Raw genomic sequence first — 17,692 nt, 5'->3', positions numbered from 1 at the left:
GGCTGCCTGAGAAAACCCTTCTGGCTCAAAGGCTGAACCTCAGCGAACCCACATGGCCTGGCTAATGGCCCATGACCCCCGCAGGATTCACTCACCTATGCCAGTCAATTCCAGGGGGCCCGTCTGGGAGGAAAAGTTCACTGAAAGACACAAGGGAGGAATGGGGGCTCAGGAAGGAGCCACCAATGTTCTCTGGCCCCAGAGAACTGCAGCACCAACACCAAGCCTGCAGAGGTAGCCCGGGTTGCCTCAAGGAAGAGCACAGAGACAGGGTTGGGCCCCCTTCCAGATGCCCTTCAGGACCTCCAGGTCTCCAGCCCAAAATACAGTGGACCTGTTGGAGATCTTGAGATCCCAGTGTCCTCTTCCAACATTCTCACCTAGGCTGGGCCTCAGCGTAATCCTATTGAGCATGATTTTTAAGTCATCACCTCTCTTCAGGACAATATAAGGTTCTCATCATTGACCCAACCAAGGGCATTGACCCACGCATGCATCCAGCGGAACCTGGATGTGCTCACCACAGCTCAATGCAGGAGACCAGGGTGCCAGGGAGGGTCTGAGCTTCAACACACCAGGGGATGAACACCAGGCTGACGGACACTGGCCTGAGGCCTGTTGGGGCCCAACAGAAGTCTTCTTCCAGGCTCACTATCTGGGGTGACAGCAGAAGGAAACATGTCCACCCAGGGCCTCACATATCAGTGTGGGTAGTTGGGTAGGGGATGCCCATGTGATGGAATCCATGCAGAATACTGACCCAATACGGACACAGGGTAACATTGGCCCTCCTGGCCACCAAGCCCTGGAAAGACAGGGAATGTAGGTCACTGGGCTGGGGCAAGATGCCTGGGCTGTGCCTTACTGCAGGCCCCAAGAGCACCTCCACTGCTCTGACTAGCTCCCCTGAACAACCCTAGGGCAGCACTGGGACCATGGGGCATGGGTCAGGGCCACCAACTTGCTCAGGGCCAACCAAGGAGTCTGGCACTGACACCAGGAGCCAATGCAGACCTGGCAGTCCCAGAGCCTGCCCTGGGCATGGTGGGTGCCTACCTTGGTGCCTTCTCCAAGCACACACCAGAAATCAAAGCCTGGGGGCCTCCAGGCCCACGTGCTTTCTCTGGTGGGTCTTCATCTTGCCCTACACCTCCCACACACAGAGCCAGGCCACACTGGGCCAATCAGAAACCACGTGGTGTCCTCTCCTTTCCTTGGGATCAAGACCCTGCCACCCTGGAGGTGACCCCGTGGCTCAGAAGTAGCCTGTGGGGCAAATTCCCAGAACAGATCCCTGGACGGCAGGACTTCCCACCTCAGGAGGACACCCTTCCTGCCACTGAATCTCAAGGAAGGGGTGACCCCAGAGGGATGTGAGTTGCCCCCTTGGCCCAAAGACAACCTCCAGGGCCGCCTGCAGCACCACCAGGCAACAGCCAGAGCTCAGACTTGATCCAACTGCATTGAAACAGTGCCTCCCCCTACCAGGCTCAAGGAGGTACCACTAAGATGGCCCATTACTCAACAGGGTCGGTTCCATTCAGGGTCATGGATAGGGGGCAGTCCTGAATCTCCAGGGCCTGTCTGTGTGGGCCCAATCACCCACTACTGTCCAGGGAGGGAGAACTCCAGTGTAACCCCCAGGCTGCCCTAGAGCCCCTGTTGCCCCCCTCATGTGGCCTGGGCAGTCCTGGAGCCCTGACCAGCCCACTGAGTTTCAGCTGGGAGCTGCTCTATGTTGGGCTGAAGGAACCCTTTCTGCCTGGACCACCATCACCCTGCAGGGCTTCAGGAAATGTGTGCTCCTATGGTCAGATTTCTAAGAAAGTGACCCTACTGGAAAAATGTTCCCTCCCCGGTAGTACTCTGAGAAAACCCTAGTGGCCTGAAGGCTGACCCTCAATGTCCCCAGGCTTCCTCATTCATGGCCCATGACCCCAACAGGATATACACACCTATGTCGCTTAAGGCCATGGGCCCCACCTGGGCAGAAGAGCTCACTGAAAGACAAGGGGGAGAACACGTGATCAGGAAGGAGCCACCAACATGCCCCATCCCCGGGCAACCTGAGCCCAGACACCAAGCCCACACAGGGAGCCTGGGCTGCCTCCCAGAGGGGCACAGAGACAGGGCTGGGCATCACTGAGATGACCTTCAGGGCCTCAAGTTCTACATCCCAAAATATAGTGGCCCTGCCGGGGATCTTGGGATCCCAGCGTCCTCTTCCAAAATTCTCACCTAGGTTGGGCCTCAGCGTAATCCTATTGAGCATGATTTTTAAGTCATCACCTCTCTTCAGGACAATGTAAGGTTCTCATCATCGACCCAACCCAGAGGACCAACCACCTCACACATGATTCCAGCAGAACCTGGATGTGCTCACCACAGCTCAGTGCAGGAGACCAGGGCACCAGGAAGGGCCTGAGCTTCAGCACATCGCGGGGCTGGGCAACAGACTGATGGCCACTGGCCCAGGAACAAGAGGCCCAATGCAAGTCTTCCTCCGGTCTCACCGCCTGGGAGAGAGCTGGAGGACATGTGTCCAAAATGACCTCTCCATGGGGAAGGAGGTAGGGCATGCCAGCTCACACTTGCTCATCTTCCATGGATACATGTGATGAGATTCATGTGAAATACTGACTTGTCACCGACACGGGGCACCCTTGGCCCTGCTTGCCAATGAACCCAGGAAGGACGGGGCAGGTAGTTCACTGGGTTCAGGCTAAATGCCCAGGCTGTGCCATACCGCAGGCTTTGAGAGCACCTCTATAGCCCAAGAGGGCTCTGCTGCATGACCCCAGGGCATCCCTGGGACCACTGGGCACGGGCCAGCGCCATTAGCCAGGTCATGGCCAACCAAGAAGGCTGGCCCAGATGCCATGCACCACTGCAGACCTGGCAGTCACATAGTCTACCCCTGGGTATGGGAGGCGTGCATACTGGCGCCCTCTCAAATGACACATTGGAAATCACAGCCTGAGTCACATGCTTTCTTTGGTGGGTCACCATCTGTATTCCGCATATCTCCCACACACAGAGCCAGCCCCACACTTGAACAATTGGGAGTCACATGGTGCCCTCTCCATTGCTTGGGCCCAAAACTCTACCACCCTGGAGGTGACACAATGGATTTCAAGCAGCCTGAGTAACAAAATCCTGGGACAGGTCCCTTGACAGCTGGCTTTCCAATCTCAGGGGGTCACCCTTCCTGACACTTGATCTCAGAGACAGGGTGATCCGCAGCAGGATGCGGGCTGTCCCTTGACCCAAAGCCCACGAGTCCCAGGGCTGACATGCAGCACAACCTGGTATGGGTCAGAGCTCCGCCTTGACCCAACCCCAGGAAAACAATGCCGCTCCTACCAGGCTCCAGGAGACACATTGGGATGGTATATTGCTCAATAGGGATGGTCGCATTCCAGGCAATGGGTGGGGCATGACCCTTTTATGCTCAAGACCCAACCATAAGGGTCCATTCACACACCACACTCCAGGGACTGAGAGCTCCCATGTGACCCCCTTGGCACCCAGAGCCCCTCTGGACCCCCTCGTGTTCAGGCAGTCCTTGAGAACTGACCTGAGCACTGAGTCTCAGCTAGGAGCTGCCTTGCCTGGGGCTGACAGAACCCTTTCCTGCCTGGACCACCGTCACCCCCGCAGGGCTTCAGGTATCCTCCTTGGGTCTAATTCCCAAAAAAGCCACACTCCTGGAGAACCCATCTCTCTCAGGTGGGAATTCAGGTCGGCTGCCTGAGAAAACCCTTGTGGCCCAAAGGCTGAACCTCGGCGACCCCACATGGCCTGGCTAATGGCCCATGACCCCAGCGGGATGCACTCACCTATGCCAGTCAATGCCAGGGGGCCCGTCTGGGAGGAAAAGTTCACTGAAAGACACAAGGGAGGAATGGGGGCTCAGAAGGAGCCACCAATGTTCCCTGCCCTAGGGAACTGCAGCACCAACACCAAGCCTGCAGACGTAGCCTGGGTTGCCTCAAGGAAGAGCACAGAGACAGGGTTGGGCCCCCTTCCAGATGCCCTTCAGGGCCTCCAGGTCTCCAGCCAAAAATACAGTGGCCTTGTGGGAGATCTCAGGATCCCAGTGTCCTCTTCCAACATTTTCACCGAGGTTGGGCCTCAGCGTAATCCTATTGAGCATGATTTTTAAGTCATCACCTCTCTTCAGGACAATATAAGGTTCTCATCATTGACCCAACCAAGGGCAAGCCCCTCCCCACGCATGCATCCAGCGGAACCTGGATGTGCTCACCACAGCTCAATGCAGGAGACCAGGGTGCCAGGGAGGGTCTGAGCTTTAAGGCACCGGGGGGATGAGCACCAGGCTGACGGACACTGGCCTGGGGCCTGTGGGGGCCCAACACAACTCTTCTTCCAGGCTCACCATCTGGGGTGACAGCAGAAGGACATGTGTCCAACCAGGGTGTCACGTATCAGTGTGGGAAAGGTGGGTAGGGGATGCCCATGTGATGGAATCCGTGCAGAACACTGACCCATCATGGAAATGGGGCACCATTGGCCCTCCTGGCCACCAAACCCTGGAAAGACAGGGAATATAGGTCACTGGGCTGGGGGACCCCCCTGGGCGTGCTACTACAGGCCCAAAGAGCACCTCCATGCTCGTGCCAGCTCCCCCAACACCCCAGGCCGCACTGACCACGGGCATGGGTCAGAGCACCAACTGTGCATTGCCAACAAGGAGTCTGGACCTGAACAGAGCCCTGACACCAGGAGCCAATGCAGACCTGGCAGTCGCAGAGCCTGCCCTGGGCATGGTGGGTACCCACCCTGGTGCCCTCTCCAAGCACACACCAGAAATCAAAGCTTGGGGGCCTCCAGACCCACGTGCTTTCTCTGGTGGGTCTTCATCTTGCCCTACACCTCCCACACACAGAGCCAGGTCACACTGGGCCAATTAGAAACCACATGGTGTCCTCTCCTTTCCTTGGGATCAAGACCATACCACCCTGTAGGTGACCCTGTGGCTCAGAAGCAACCTGTGGGGCAAATTCCCAGAACAGGTCCCTGTACAGCAGGACTTCCCACCTCAGGAGGACACCCTTCCTGCCAGTGAATCTCAAGGAAGGGGAGACCCCAGCGGGATGTGAGCTGCCCCCTTGGCCCAAAGACCACAACCTTCAGGGCTGCCTGCAGCACCACCAGGCACCAGCCAGAGCTCAGCCTTGACACAACTGCATTGAAACAGTGCCTCCCCCTACCAGGCTCAAGGAGGTACCACTAAGATGGCCCATTACTCAACAGGGTTGGTCCCACTCAGGGCCACGGATAGGGTGCAGTCCTGAATCTCTGGGGGCCTGTCTACATGCGCCCAATCACCCACCACTGTCCAGGGAGGGAGAACTCCAGCATGAACCCCAGGCTGCCCCAGAGCCTGTATTGCTCCCCTCATGTGGCCTGGGCAGTCCTCGAGGCCTGACCAGCCTCTTGAGTTTCAGCTGGGAGGTGCTCTGTGTTGGGCTGAAGGAAGTCTTTCTGCCTGGACCTCCACCACCTCTGCAGGGCTTTAGGAAATGCGTGCTCCTAGGGTCAGATTCGCAAGGAAGCGACGCTACTGGAAAAAAGTTCCCTCTCCGGTGGCACCCTGAGAAAACCCTAGTGGCCCGAAGGCTGACCCTCAATGGCCCCATGCTGCCTCATTCAGGGACCATGACCCCAACAGGATACACTCACCTATGCTGCTTAAGGCCATGGACCCCACCTGGGCAGAAGAGCTCACTGAAAGACATGGGGGAGAACGGTGGCTCAAGAAGTAGCCCCCAATATGCCCCATCCCCAGGGAACCAGACACCAAGCTCACATAGCTAGACTGGGCTGCCTTACAGAGGGGTGCAGAGACACAATGGGGCCCCCTGAGTTGCCCTTCAGGGCCTCGAGTTCTCCAGCCCAAAATATAGTGGCCCTGCCAGGGATCTCGGGATCCCAGTGTCTTCCTCCAAAATTCTCACCTAGGCTGGGCCTCAGCGTAATCCTATTGAGCATGATTTTTAAGTCATCACCTCTCTTCAGGACAATATAAAGTTCTCATCATCGACCCAACCCAGGGGACCAACCACCTCACACATGATTCCAGTGGGACCCGGATGTGCTCACCACAGCTCAGTGCAGGAGACCAGGGCACCAGGAAGGACCTGAGCTTCAGCGCATCAGGGACTGGGCACCAGGCTAATGGCCACTGGCCCAGGAACAGCAGGTCCAATGCAAGTCTTCCTCCGGTCTCACCATCTGGGAGAGAGGTGGAGGACATGAGTCCAAAATGACCCCATGTGGGAAGGAGGTAGCGGGGGTCAGTTCTCACTTGTTCATCCTCCACGGACACATGTGATGAGATCCATGTGAGAAATGGACTTATCACCAACATGGGGCACCCTTGTCCTTCCCTGTCACCAAACCCAGGAAGGACAAGGCAGGCAGGTCACTGGGCTCGGGCCAAATGCCCAGACTGCGCTATACTGCAGGCCCTGAGAGCACCTCCACCCTCCAAGAGGGCTCCCCTGCATGACCCCAGGGCATGGGCCAGGGCCATTAGCCAGGTCATGGCCAACCAAGAAGGCTGGCCCAGATGCCATGTGCCACTGCAGTCCTGGCAGTCATGCAGTCTGCCCCTGGGTGTGGTGGGCTCACATCAAGATGTCCTCTACAACATGCACTGGAAATCACAGCTTGGGGCTGCAGGGCCACGTGCTTTCTCAGGTGAGTCACCATCCATGCTCTGCACACCTCCCACCACAGAGCTAGGCTACACTTGGCCAACTCAGAGTGACATGGTGCCCTCTCCTTTGCTTGGGCCCAAGACCCTGTCACCCTGGAGGTGATGCCATGGCTCAGAAGAAGCCTGAGCAACAAAATCCTGGGACAGGTCCCTCAACAATGGGGCTTCCCACCTCAGGAGGCCACCCTCCAGGACATTTGACCTCGGAGATAGGGTGACGCCCAGCAGGATGCGGTTGTCCCTTGGCCCAAAGCCCACGAGTCCCAAGGCTGACCTGCAGTACGACCAGGTACCACCCAGAGCTCCACCTTGACCCAATCCCAGGGAGACAACGCCACCCCACACCAGGCTCCAGGAGACCCACTGGGATGCCCCATTGCTCAAAAGGGATGGTTGCATTCAGGGTCATGGGTGGGGTGCGATCCTTGAATCTCCGCAACCCAACCCCATCACACACCACACTCCAGGGACCAAGAGATCCCCTATTACCCCAGTGGCAGCCCATAGCCCCTCTGGCTTCCTTCATGTGGCCTGGGCAGTCCTGAGACCTTACTGGAGTACCAAGTCTCAACTGGGCGCTGTCCTGCATTGGGCAGAAGGAACCCTTTCCTGCCTGGACCACCATCACCCCTGTAGGGCTTCAAGGAAGCAGTCCTCCTTGGGTTAGATTCCCAAAAAAGCCACCCTCCAAGAGAAGCTTTCCCTCCCAGGTGGAAATTCAGGTCTGCTCCCTGAGAAAACCCTTGTGGACCAAAGGCTGAACCTTGGGGACCCCACACAGTCTGGCTCCTGACCAATGATCCCAGCAGGATCCACTCACCTATGCCAGTCAATGCCAAGGGGTCCTCCTCAGTGGAAGGGCTCACTGAAAGACACAAGGCAAGAATAGAGGCTCAGGAAGGAGCCACCAACATTCCCCACACCAGGGAACCAGAGCACCACCAACCCCACACGGGGACCCTGAGCTGTCTCATGGAGGAGCACAGAGAGGTTGCGCCACCTCCAGATGCCCTTCAGAGCCTCCAGGTCTCCAGCCCAAAATGCAGTGGCCCGAATCTCATAATCCTCTTCCAAAATTCTCACCTAGGCTGGGCCTCAGCGTAATCCTACTGAGCATGATTTTTAAGTCATCACCTCTCTTCAGGACAATTTAAGGTTCTCATCATTGACCCAACACAGAAAACCCCTACCCGCACAAACATCCAGTGGAACCCGGATGTGCTCACCACAGCTCAGTGCAGGAGACCGGGTGCCAGGAAGGGCTGGAGTTTCAAGGCACTGGGGCTAAGCACCTGGCTGATGGACACTAGCCCAGGAAAAGTGGGCCCAATTGAAGTCTTCCTCCAGTCTCATCATCTAGGGAAACACGTGACCACCCTCCATGCAGAGAAGGGGGTGGCTGGTGCCAGCTCATGCTTGCTTGTCCTCCATGGACACGTGATGAGATCCATGCAAAATACTGACTCATCACCGATGCAGGGCACCCTTGGTTCTCCCTGTCACCAAACCTGGGAAGGATAAGGCAGGCAGGTCACTGGGCTTGAGCAAAACACCCAGGCTGTGCCATACTGTAGGACCCGAGGGCACCTCCACTGCCCAAAACGGCTCCCATGCATTAACTCAGAACTGCCCTGACCACTGGGCACAAGCACAGGCCACCAGCCAGGTCACAGCCAACCAAGGAGGCTGGCGCATATGCCAGGCGTCACTGCAGACCCTGCAGTGGCATAGCCTGCTCCTGGGCATGGTGGGTGCACATATAGGCACCCTCTCCAAGCCTACACCAGAAATCACCTCCTGGGACTTCAGGGCCACTTGCTTTCTCTGGTGGGTCCCCATCCATACTCCACACACCTTCCAGACACAGAGCCAGCCACACATGGCCAATTGGGAGCCACATGGTGCCCCCTCCTTTGCTTAGTCCCAAGATCCCACCACCCTGGAGGTGACACCATGGCTCCTAAGCAGCCTGAGGAACAATTCCCAGTCTAGGTGCCTCGACAGTGGGCCTTCCCACCTCAGGAGGCCACCCTTCATGACCCCCAGCAAGATGTGGGCTGCCTCTTGGCCCAAAGCCCATGAGTCCCAGGGCTGACCTGCAGCACCACCAGGTACCAGCCAGAGCTCCACCTTGACCCAACCCCAGGAAAACAACGACGACCCCCACCAGGCTCCAGGAGACCCACTGGGATGACCCACTGCTCAACAGGGATGGTCATTCAGGGCCATGAGTCAGGTGCGATCCTTGAATCTCTGCAACCCAACCCAATGGGCCCATTCACATACCACACTCCGGGGGCCAAGAGCTCCCCTTTTACCCCCGTGGTTCCCTGTAGCCCCTCTGACCTCTTTCATGTGGCCTGGAAAGTCCTTGAGGCCTTACCAGAGCACCAATTCTCAAGGGGGGCACTGCCCTGCATTGGGCCCTGAGTTGGGCAGAAGGAACCCTTTCCCGCCCGGACTACCATCACCCCTGTAGGGCTTCAGGGAAGGCATCCTCCTTGGGTCTGATTCCCAAAAAAGCTGCCCTCCTGGAGAACCCATCTCTCCCAGGTGGGAGTTCAGGTCGGTTCCCTGAGAAAACCCTTGTGGCCCAAAGGCTGAACCTCAGTGACCCACACCGACTGTCTAATGCCCATGACCCCAGCAGGATGCACTCACCTATGTCGGTCAATGCCAGGGGGACCACCTGGGTGGAAAAGCTCACTGAAAACACAAAGGGAGAACGAGGGCTCAGGAAGGAGCTGCCAACCTGCCCTGTCCCTGGGGAACCAGAGCACCAACACCAAGCCCACACAGAGAGCCTGGGCTGCCTCACAGAGGAGCACAGAGACAGGGTTGGGCCCCCTTCCAGATGCCCTTCAGGGCCTCCAGGTCTCCAACCCAAAATACAGTGACCCTGCCAGGGATCTCAGGATCCCAGCGTCCTCTTCCAAAATTCTCACCTAGGCTGGGCCTCAGCGTAATCCTATTGAGCATGATTTTTAAGTCATCACCTCTCTTCAGGACAATGTAAGGTTCTCATCATTGACCCAACTCAGGGCAGCCCCCTCCCTGCGCATGCATCCAGCAGGACCTGGATGGGCTCACCACAGCTCAGTGCTGGACACCAAGTTGCCAAGAAAGGTCCAAGCTTCAGTGCACTGGGAGCTGAGCACCTGGCTGACGGATATTGGTCTGGGGCCTGTGGGCCCAACACAAGTCTTTCTCCAGGGTCACCATCTGTAGGGACAGGAAGAGGACATGTGTCCAACCAGGGCCTCACGTATCAATGCAGGGAAGATGGGTAGGGGATACCCTTGTGATGGGATCCATGCAGAACACTGATCCATTTTGGATGTGGGGCACACTTGGCCCTCCCTGTCACCAAACCCTGGAAAGACAGGGCAAGTGGGTTTCTGGGCTTGGGCAAGACGCCTGGGCTGCGCCCTACTGCAGGCCTTGAGAGCACCTCCACTGCCCATGCTGGCTCCCCCGAACAACCCCAGGGCTGCACCAGGACCACAGGGCATGGGCTAGGGCAACCAACCTGCTCATGGCCAACCAAGGAGGGTGGTCTTCATGCCAGGACCCACTCCAGACCTGGCAGTCACCGAGCCTGCCCCGGGCATGGTAGGGCTGCCCTGGTGCCCACTGCAAGCATGCACAGGAAATCAAAGCCTGGGGGCCTCCGGGGCCACATGCTTTCTCTGATGGGTCCCCATCCATGCCTTGCCCACCTCCCACACACACAGCCAGGCGACACTCGGCCAATCGGAAACAACATGGTGTCCTCTCCTTTCCTTGGACTCAAGATCCTGCCACCCTGGAGGTGACTCCATGGCTCAGAAGCAGCCTGGGTGGCAAATTCCCAGGACAGGTCCCTGGACAGCAGGTCTTCCACCACAGGAGAACATCCTTCCGGCCACTGAATCGCAAGGAAGGGATGACCCCAGTGGGATATGACTGCCCCCTTGGCCCAAAGTCCATGTGGGTACCAGGGTTGGCCTGCAGCACCACCAGGCACCAGCCAGAGTTCAGCTTTGACCCAAGTGCGTTGAAACAGCACCCCCCCTGCAAAAGGCTCAAGGAAGCGCCACTAAAATGGTCCATTGCTCAACAGGGTTGGTCCCATTCAGGGCCGTGGGTGGGGCGCATTCCTTGAATCTCCGCAGCCTGACTGCGTGAACCCTATCAGCCACCCCTCTTGGAGGAAGAACTCCAGTGTGACCTCCAGGGCACCCCAAAGCCCCACTGGCCCCCATCATGTGGCCTGGGCAGTCCTCGAGCCTGACCTGCCCACCGAGTTTCAGCTGGGAACTGCCCTGCATTGGGCTAAAGGAACCCTTTCCTGTCTGGACCACCATCACCTCTGCAGGGCTTCAGGAAATGCATGCTCCTAGGGTCAGATTCCCAAGGAAGCGATTCTCCTGGAGAAACTATCCCTCCCGGTGGGTAATCGGTTGGCTCCCTGAGAAAACCCTAGTGGTCCGAACGCTGACTCTAGATGACCCCATGCTGCCTCATTCATGGCCCATGATCCCAACAGGATGCACCGACCTATGCCGCTCAAAGCCAGGGGCCCCACCTGGACGGAAGAGCTCACTGAAAGACACAGGGAAGAAGGAGGGCTCAGGAAGGGGCCGTCAAATTGCCCCGCCCCTGGGGAAGCAGAGCACAGTTACCAAGCCCGTAAGGGGAGCATGGGCTGCCTCACGGAGGAGCACAGAGACAGGATCGGCGCCCCCAAGATGCCCTTCAGGTCTTCAAGTTCTCCAACCCAAAATAAGTGTAGCCCTGCCAGGGATCTCAGGATTCCAGCCTCATCTTCCAAAATTCTCACCTAGGTTGAGCTTCAGCATAATACTATGGAGCATGATTTTTAAGTCTTCACCTTTCTTCAGGACAATATAAGGTTCTCATCATCGGCCCAACCCAGGGCATCCCCCTCCCTTCACATGCAAACAGCGGAACGCAGATATGCTCACCCCAGCTCAGTGCAGGAGCCAAGGGTGCCAGGAAGAGCCTGAGCTTCACCACACTTGGAGCTGGGAACCAGGCTGACTGACTCTGGCGCAGGAACAGTGGGCCCAATGCAAGTCTTCTTCCGGTCTCACCACCTACGGGGACAGGAGGAGGATATGTGTCCAAAATGATCTCCATGTGGGGAAGGCCGTGGGGGGTGGGGGTCCACATTTGCTTGCCCTCCAAGGACAAACATGATGAGATCCATGTGAATTACTTAGTCGTCACGGATGCAGGGTAACCTTGGCCCTCCCTGCCACCAAACCCTGGAGAAACAGGGCAAGCAGGTGACTGGGCTCAGGCAAAATGCCCACAGGCTGTGCTCTACTGCAGGCCCCAACAGCACCTCCACTGCCCAAGATAGCTCCCCCACATGACCCTAGGGCCGCCCTGGCACCACTGGCCACAGGCCAAGGCCACCAGCCAGCTCACAGCCAACCAAGGTGGCTGGCCCAGATGCCACACGTGGCTTAGGCTGCAGACCTGGCTATCGCATAGTCTGCCCCTGGCTGACCCAGATGCCACATGGGGCTCAGGCTGCAGACCTGGCTATCGCAGTCTGCCCCTGGCTGACCCAGATGCCACATGGGGCTCAGGCTGCAGACCTGGCCCCTGGGCATGGTGAGCACAAATCAAGACACCCTCTCTAAGTGTCACTGGAAATCACAGCCTGGGACGCAGGGCCACGTGCTTCCTCCGGTGGGTCACCATCCATGCTCTGCACACCTCTGGCACACAGAGTTAGGCCATATGTGGCCAATCCAGAACGACATGGTGCCCTCTGCCATGCTTGGGCCCAAGACCCTTCCACTGTGGATGTGATGCCATGGCTCAGAAGCAGCCTGAGCAACACAATCCTGGGACAGATCCCCCGACAGTAGGCCTTCTCACCTCGGGGGCCACCCTTCACGACACTTGACCTCGGAGATAGGGTGATCCCCAGCAGGATGCGGGCTGTCCCTTGGCCCAAAGCCCACATGTCCCAGGGCTGATCTGCAGCACCACCAGGTACCAGCCAGAGTTCTACCTAGACCCAACCCCAGGGAAACAATGCCACCCCCCCACCCACTGAGATGCCCATTGCTCAACAGGAAAGGTCACATTCAGGGCCATGGGTGGTGCGCAATCCTTGAATCTACACAACCCAATCCCATGGGCCCATTCAGGCACCACACTCCAAGGACCAAGAACTCTCCTGCTACCCCTGTGGCACCCTGTAGCCCCTCTGGCCCACCTCATATGGCCTGGGCAGTTCTGGAGGCCTTACTGGATCACTGCATTTCAGCTGGGTGCTGCCCTGCATTGGACAGAAGGAACCCTTTCCTGCCTGGACCATCATCATCCCTGCAGAGCTTCAGGGAAGGGGTCCTCCTTGGGTCTGGTTCCAGAAAAAGTTGCCCTCCAGGAGAACCCTTCCCTTCCACGTGGAAATTCAGGTCTGCTCCCTGAGAAAACCCTTGTGGTTCAAAGGTTAAACCTTGGGGACCCTACACGGTCTGGCTCATGACCAATGTCCCCAGCAGGATCCACTCACCTATGCCAGTCAATACCAGGGGTACCTCCTGGGTGGCAGAGCTCACTGAAAGACACAAGGTGAGAACAGGAGCTTAGGAAGGAGCCACCAACGTTCCTCACGCCAGGGAACTGGAGCACCAACACCAATCCCACACAGGGAGCCTGCGCTGCGTCACGAAGGAGTGCAGAGACAGGTTGGGCCACCTCCAGATGCCCTTCAGAGCCTCCAGGTCTCCTGCCCAAAATACAGTGGCCTTGTTGGGGACCTCAGGATCCCATAATCCTCTTCCAAAATTCTCACCTAGGTTGGGCCTCAGCGTAATCCTATTGAGCATGATTTTTAAGTCATCACCTCTTCAGGACAATATAAAGTTCTCATCATTGACCCAACCCAGGGAACCGCCTCCTTGCAAAAAAACATCCAGTGGAACCCAGATGTGCTCAGCACTCCTGCTGAGTGCAGGAGACTAGGGTGCCAGGATAGGCTGGATCTTCAGTGCACTGGGGGCTGAGCACCTGGCTGATGGACACTGGCCCATGAAAAGCGGGCCCAATGGAAGTCTTCCTCCAGTCTTACCATCTAGGGGGACAGGTGGAGGACATGTGACCACCCTCCATTGGGAGAATGGGGTGAGTGCCAGCTCACGCTTGCCCCCCCTCCATGGACACATGTGATGAGATCCATGTGAAATACTGACTTGTCACCAATGTAGGGCACCCTTGGCCCTCCCTGCCACCAAACCCAGGAAGGATAAGTCAGGCAGTTCACTGGGCTCAGGCAAAATGCCCAGGCTGTGCCATACTGCAGGCCCCAAGAGCACTTTCACTGCCCAAAACAGCTCTCCTGCATGACCCCAGGGCAGCCCTGAGAACACTGGGCATAGGCATGGGCCACCAGTCAAGTCACAGCCAACCAAGGTGGCTGGCCCTGATACCACGTGGCACTGCAGACCTGCAGTGGCAAAGCCTGCCCCCGGGCGTGGTGGGGGCAAGTACAGGTACCCTCTCCAAGCTGCACCAGAAATCACATTCTGGGCAGAAGGAACCCTTTCCTGCCTGGAACACTGTCACCCCCAAGTAGGACCCAAGGAGGGAAGGTGTCCTCCTTGGGTCCGATTCCCACAAAAGCCACCCTCCTGAAGAAGCCATCTCTCCCAGGTGGCAAATCAGGTTGGCTGCCTGAGACAACCCTTGTGACTCAAAGGCTGAACCTTGGGGACCCCACACGGCCTGGCTCATGGCCCATAATCCCAGAAGGATCCACTCACCTATGTCAGTCAATGCCAGGGAGCCCACCTGTTCGGAAGAGCTCACTGAAAGACACAAGGGGAGAAAGGGGGCTCAGGAAATAGCCACCCACATTTCCTGCCCCCAGGGAAGTGGAGCATCAACACCAATTCCGAATATGGAGCATGAGCTGCCTCAGGGAGGAGCACAGATGCCCTTCAGGATCTCCAGATCTCCAGCCCAAAATACAGTGGCCCTGTTGGGGACCTCAGGATCTCAGTGTCCTCTTTCAAAATTCTCACCTAGGCTGGGCCTCTGCGTAATCCTGTTGAGCATGATTTTTAAGTCATCACCTCTCTTCAAGATAATACAAGGTTCTCATCATTGACCCAACCCAGGGCACTCTGCCTCCCCACACATGCATCTAGTGGGACCTGGATATGGTCACCACAGCTCAGTGCAGGAGACCAGGGTACCAGGAAGGGTCGGAGCTTCAGCGCACTGTGGGGTGAGCACCTGGCTGATGTACCCTGGCCCGGGGCCTGTGGGCCCAACACAAGTCTTCCTCCAGGCTCACCATCTAGAGGGACAGGAGGACATGTGTCAAATCAGGGCCTCACTTATCAGTGCGGGGAAGGAGCTAAGTGATACTCATGTGATGGGATCCATGCTGAACACTGACCTAACATGGATATGGGGCACCCTTGGCCCTCCCTGCCACCAAACCCTGGAAAGACAGGGCAAGTGGGTCACCTGACTCAGGCAAGATACCTGGGATGCACCCTACTGCATGCTGCAAGAGCACCTCCATGCCAGCACCGGTTCTCCCGCTCAACCCCATGGCCATACCAGGGACATGGGGCATGGAACAGGGCCACCAACCAGCTCCTGGCCAACCAAGGAGGGTGGTCCAGATGCCAAAAGCTGCTGCAACCTGGCAGTCCCAGAGCCTGTACCTGGGCATGGTGGGTGCCAGACCTGGTGCCCTCTCCAAGCCTGGGGACCTCCAGGGTCACGTGCTTTCACTGGTGGGTCGCAATCCATGCCCTGCACAACTCCAACACACAGAGCTGGGCCACACTCAGCCTATCAGGAACCACACAGTGTCCTCTCCTTTCCGTGTGCTCAAGACCCCACCACCCTAGAGGGGACCCCATGGCTGAGAAGCAGACTGGGCGGCAAATTCCCAGGACAGGTCTCTTGACAGCAGGCCTTTCCACCTCAGGAGGCCCCCCTTCCTGCCACTGGACCTCAAGGAAGGGTTGTCCCCAGCAGGACGGAAGCTTCCCCCTTGGCCCAAAGCCCACAAGTCCCAGGGCCAGCCTGTAGCACCACTGGGTGCCAGCTAGAGCTCAGACTTGACCCAACCTCACTGAAAGACTGCCGTCCCCTACCAGGCTCAAGGAGGTGCCACTAAGATGGCCCATTGCTCAACGGGGTTGGTCCCATTCAAGGCCATGGGTGTGGAGCATTCCTTGAATCTCTGCAGCCTGACCGTGTGGGCCCAGTCACTCACCCCTCTCCAGGGAGAAAGAACTCCAGTGTGACCTCCAGGGTGCACTGCATCCCCTGTGCCCCACCTCCCCATGTGCCCTGGGCAGTACTCCAGGCCTGACCTGGCCACCGAGTTTCAACTGGGAGCTGCCCTAAATGAGCTGAAGGACCCCCTTCCTGCCTGGACCACTGTCACCCCTGCAGGGCTTCAGGAAAGGCATAGGTCAGATTCCAAAGGAGGCAGCCTTCCTGGAGAAACCATTCCTCCCTGGTGGGAAGTAGGTTGGCAGCCTGAGAAAACCCTAGTGGCCTGAAGGCTGAATGTCGTGGACCCCATGCTGCATCACTCATGGCTCATGACCAAAACAGGATGTACTCACCTATGCTGCTCAAGGCTGGGGGGACCACTTGGACAGAGGAGCTCACTGAAAGACACAGGAGAATGGGGCTCAGGAAGGAGGCTCCAGCGTGCCTCGTCCCTGGAGACCCGGAGCCTGGATACCAAGCCAGTACAGGGAGGCTGGACTGCCTCATGGAGGAGCACAGAGATACAGTTGGGTCCACGAGATGCCCTTCAGGGCCTCCAGGTCACCAGCCCAAAACACAGGAGCCCTGCAGGGGCTTTGGGATCCCAGAGTCCTCTTCCAAAATTCTCACCTAGGCTGGGCCTCAGCGTAATCCTATTGAGCATGATTTTAAGTCATCACCTCTTTTCAGAACATTATAAGGTTCTCATCATTGACCCAACCTAGGACAACCCCTCCCCACGCTTGCATTCAGCAGGACCAGGATATGCTCACCATAGCTCAGTGCAGGAGACCAGGGTGCCAGGAAAGGCCTGAGCTTCAGTGCACCTGGGGCTGGAACTGGCTGACAGACACTGGCCCAGAGCCATTGGGCCCAACGCAAGTCTTCCTCCATGCTCACCATCTGGGGTACAGGAGGGGACATATGTCAACATAGGGCCTCACATCTCCATATGTAGAAGGCATAAGAGATACACACGTAAAGGATTCCATGTGGAACACTGACCCATCACGGATGCAGGGCACCCATGGCCCTCCCCTTCCCCATACTCTGAAAAAACAGGGCAGCCTGCCTTCCCTGTGACCACTGTGCATGAGCCACGGCCACCAACCCGCTCCCAGCCAACCAAGGAGGGTAGCCGGAAGCTACGCACTGTTGCAAACCTGGCAGTCACATAGCCTGCCCCTGGACGTGGTGGGCACCCACCAAGGTGCCCTCTCCAAGTGTGCACTGAAAATCACAGCCTGGGGACCTGGGCCACGAGCTTTCAGTGGTGGGACCCCATCCACATCCCACACACCTCCCAAACACAGACCTAGGCCACACTTGGCCAATCAAGGGCCACATGGTATCTTCTCTTTTCCTTGGTCCCAAGACCCCATCACCCTGGAAGTGACCCCATGGCTCAGAAGAAGGTGGGGTGGCAAATTCCCAGTACAGGACCTCAGACAGTGGGCCTTCCCACCTCAGAATGTCACTGCTACTGTCGCTCAGATTCGGAGAACAGGTTACCCCAATGCGATGCAAGCTTCCCCTCAGCCCAAAGCCCACAGATCCCTCCCAGGGCTGGACTGCAGCACCACCAGGCACCAACCATTTCTCAGCCTTGACCCAACCCCATTGAAACTGCACCACACCCCACCAGGCTCAATACGTGCCACTGGGATGGCCAGTTGCTCA

The 17,692-nt window shown here is 57.6% G+C and overlaps 1 protein-coding gene across 31 annotated transcripts in view; it reads right to left on the bottom strand.

Annotated features, from left to right (window-relative positions):
• LOC108535957 (uncharacterized) overlaps nt 1-17,692 on the bottom strand; it is a 191,608-nt gene that overhangs the window by 173,428 nt on the left and 488 nt on the right. For 19 of the 31 annotated variants that reach the window (XM_017882369.1, XM_017882368.1, XM_017882370.1 and 16 more), the window contains exons 2-18: nt 16,786-16,915; nt 16,366-16,410; nt 14,533-14,577; nt 13,284-13,328; nt 11,713-11,844; nt 9,836-9,967; nt 9,407-9,451; nt 7,566-7,610; nt 6,127-6,258; nt 5,707-5,751; nt 4,509-4,553; nt 4,268-4,402; nt 3,840-3,884; nt 1,956-2,000; nt 761-805; nt 522-655; nt 96-140 (exon numbers count right to left, since the gene is read on the bottom strand). In XM_017882369.1, the coding sequence (XP_017737858.1) occupies nt 567-655; nt 761-805; nt 1,956-2,000; nt 3,840-3,884; nt 4,268-4,402; nt 4,509-4,553; nt 5,707-5,751; nt 6,127-6,258; nt 7,566-7,610; nt 9,407-9,451; nt 9,836-9,967; nt 11,713-11,844; nt 13,284-13,328; nt 14,533-14,577; nt 16,366-16,410; nt 16,786-16,915 (1,200 nt within the window). In that variant the 3' untranslated portion in view covers nt 96-140; nt 522-566. Of the gene's footprint in view, nt 1-95; nt 141-521; nt 656-760; nt 806-1,955; nt 2,001-3,839; nt 3,885-4,267; nt 4,554-5,706; nt 5,752-6,126; nt 6,259-7,565; nt 7,611-9,406; nt 9,452-9,835; nt 9,968-11,712; nt 11,845-13,283; nt 13,329-14,532; nt 14,578-15,007; nt 15,072-15,447; nt 15,536-16,365; nt 16,411-16,785; nt 16,916-17,692 lie in introns of those variants that run through there. The other 12 variants (XM_017882390.1, XM_017882395.1, XM_017882391.1 and 9 more) reach the window with 11 other exon arrangements.

The sequence above is a fragment of the Rhinopithecus bieti genome, unplaced genomic scaffold (assembly GCF_001698545.2).
Source record: "Rhinopithecus bieti isolate Rb0 unplaced genomic scaffold, ASM169854v2 scaffold_13247, whole genome shotgun sequence".
Lineage (NCBI taxonomy): Eukaryota > Metazoa > Chordata > Mammalia > Primates > Cercopithecidae > Rhinopithecus > Rhinopithecus bieti.
The sequence above is the reverse complement of the archived record's forward strand: the minus strand, read 5'-3'. Positions and strand labels throughout refer to the sequence as shown.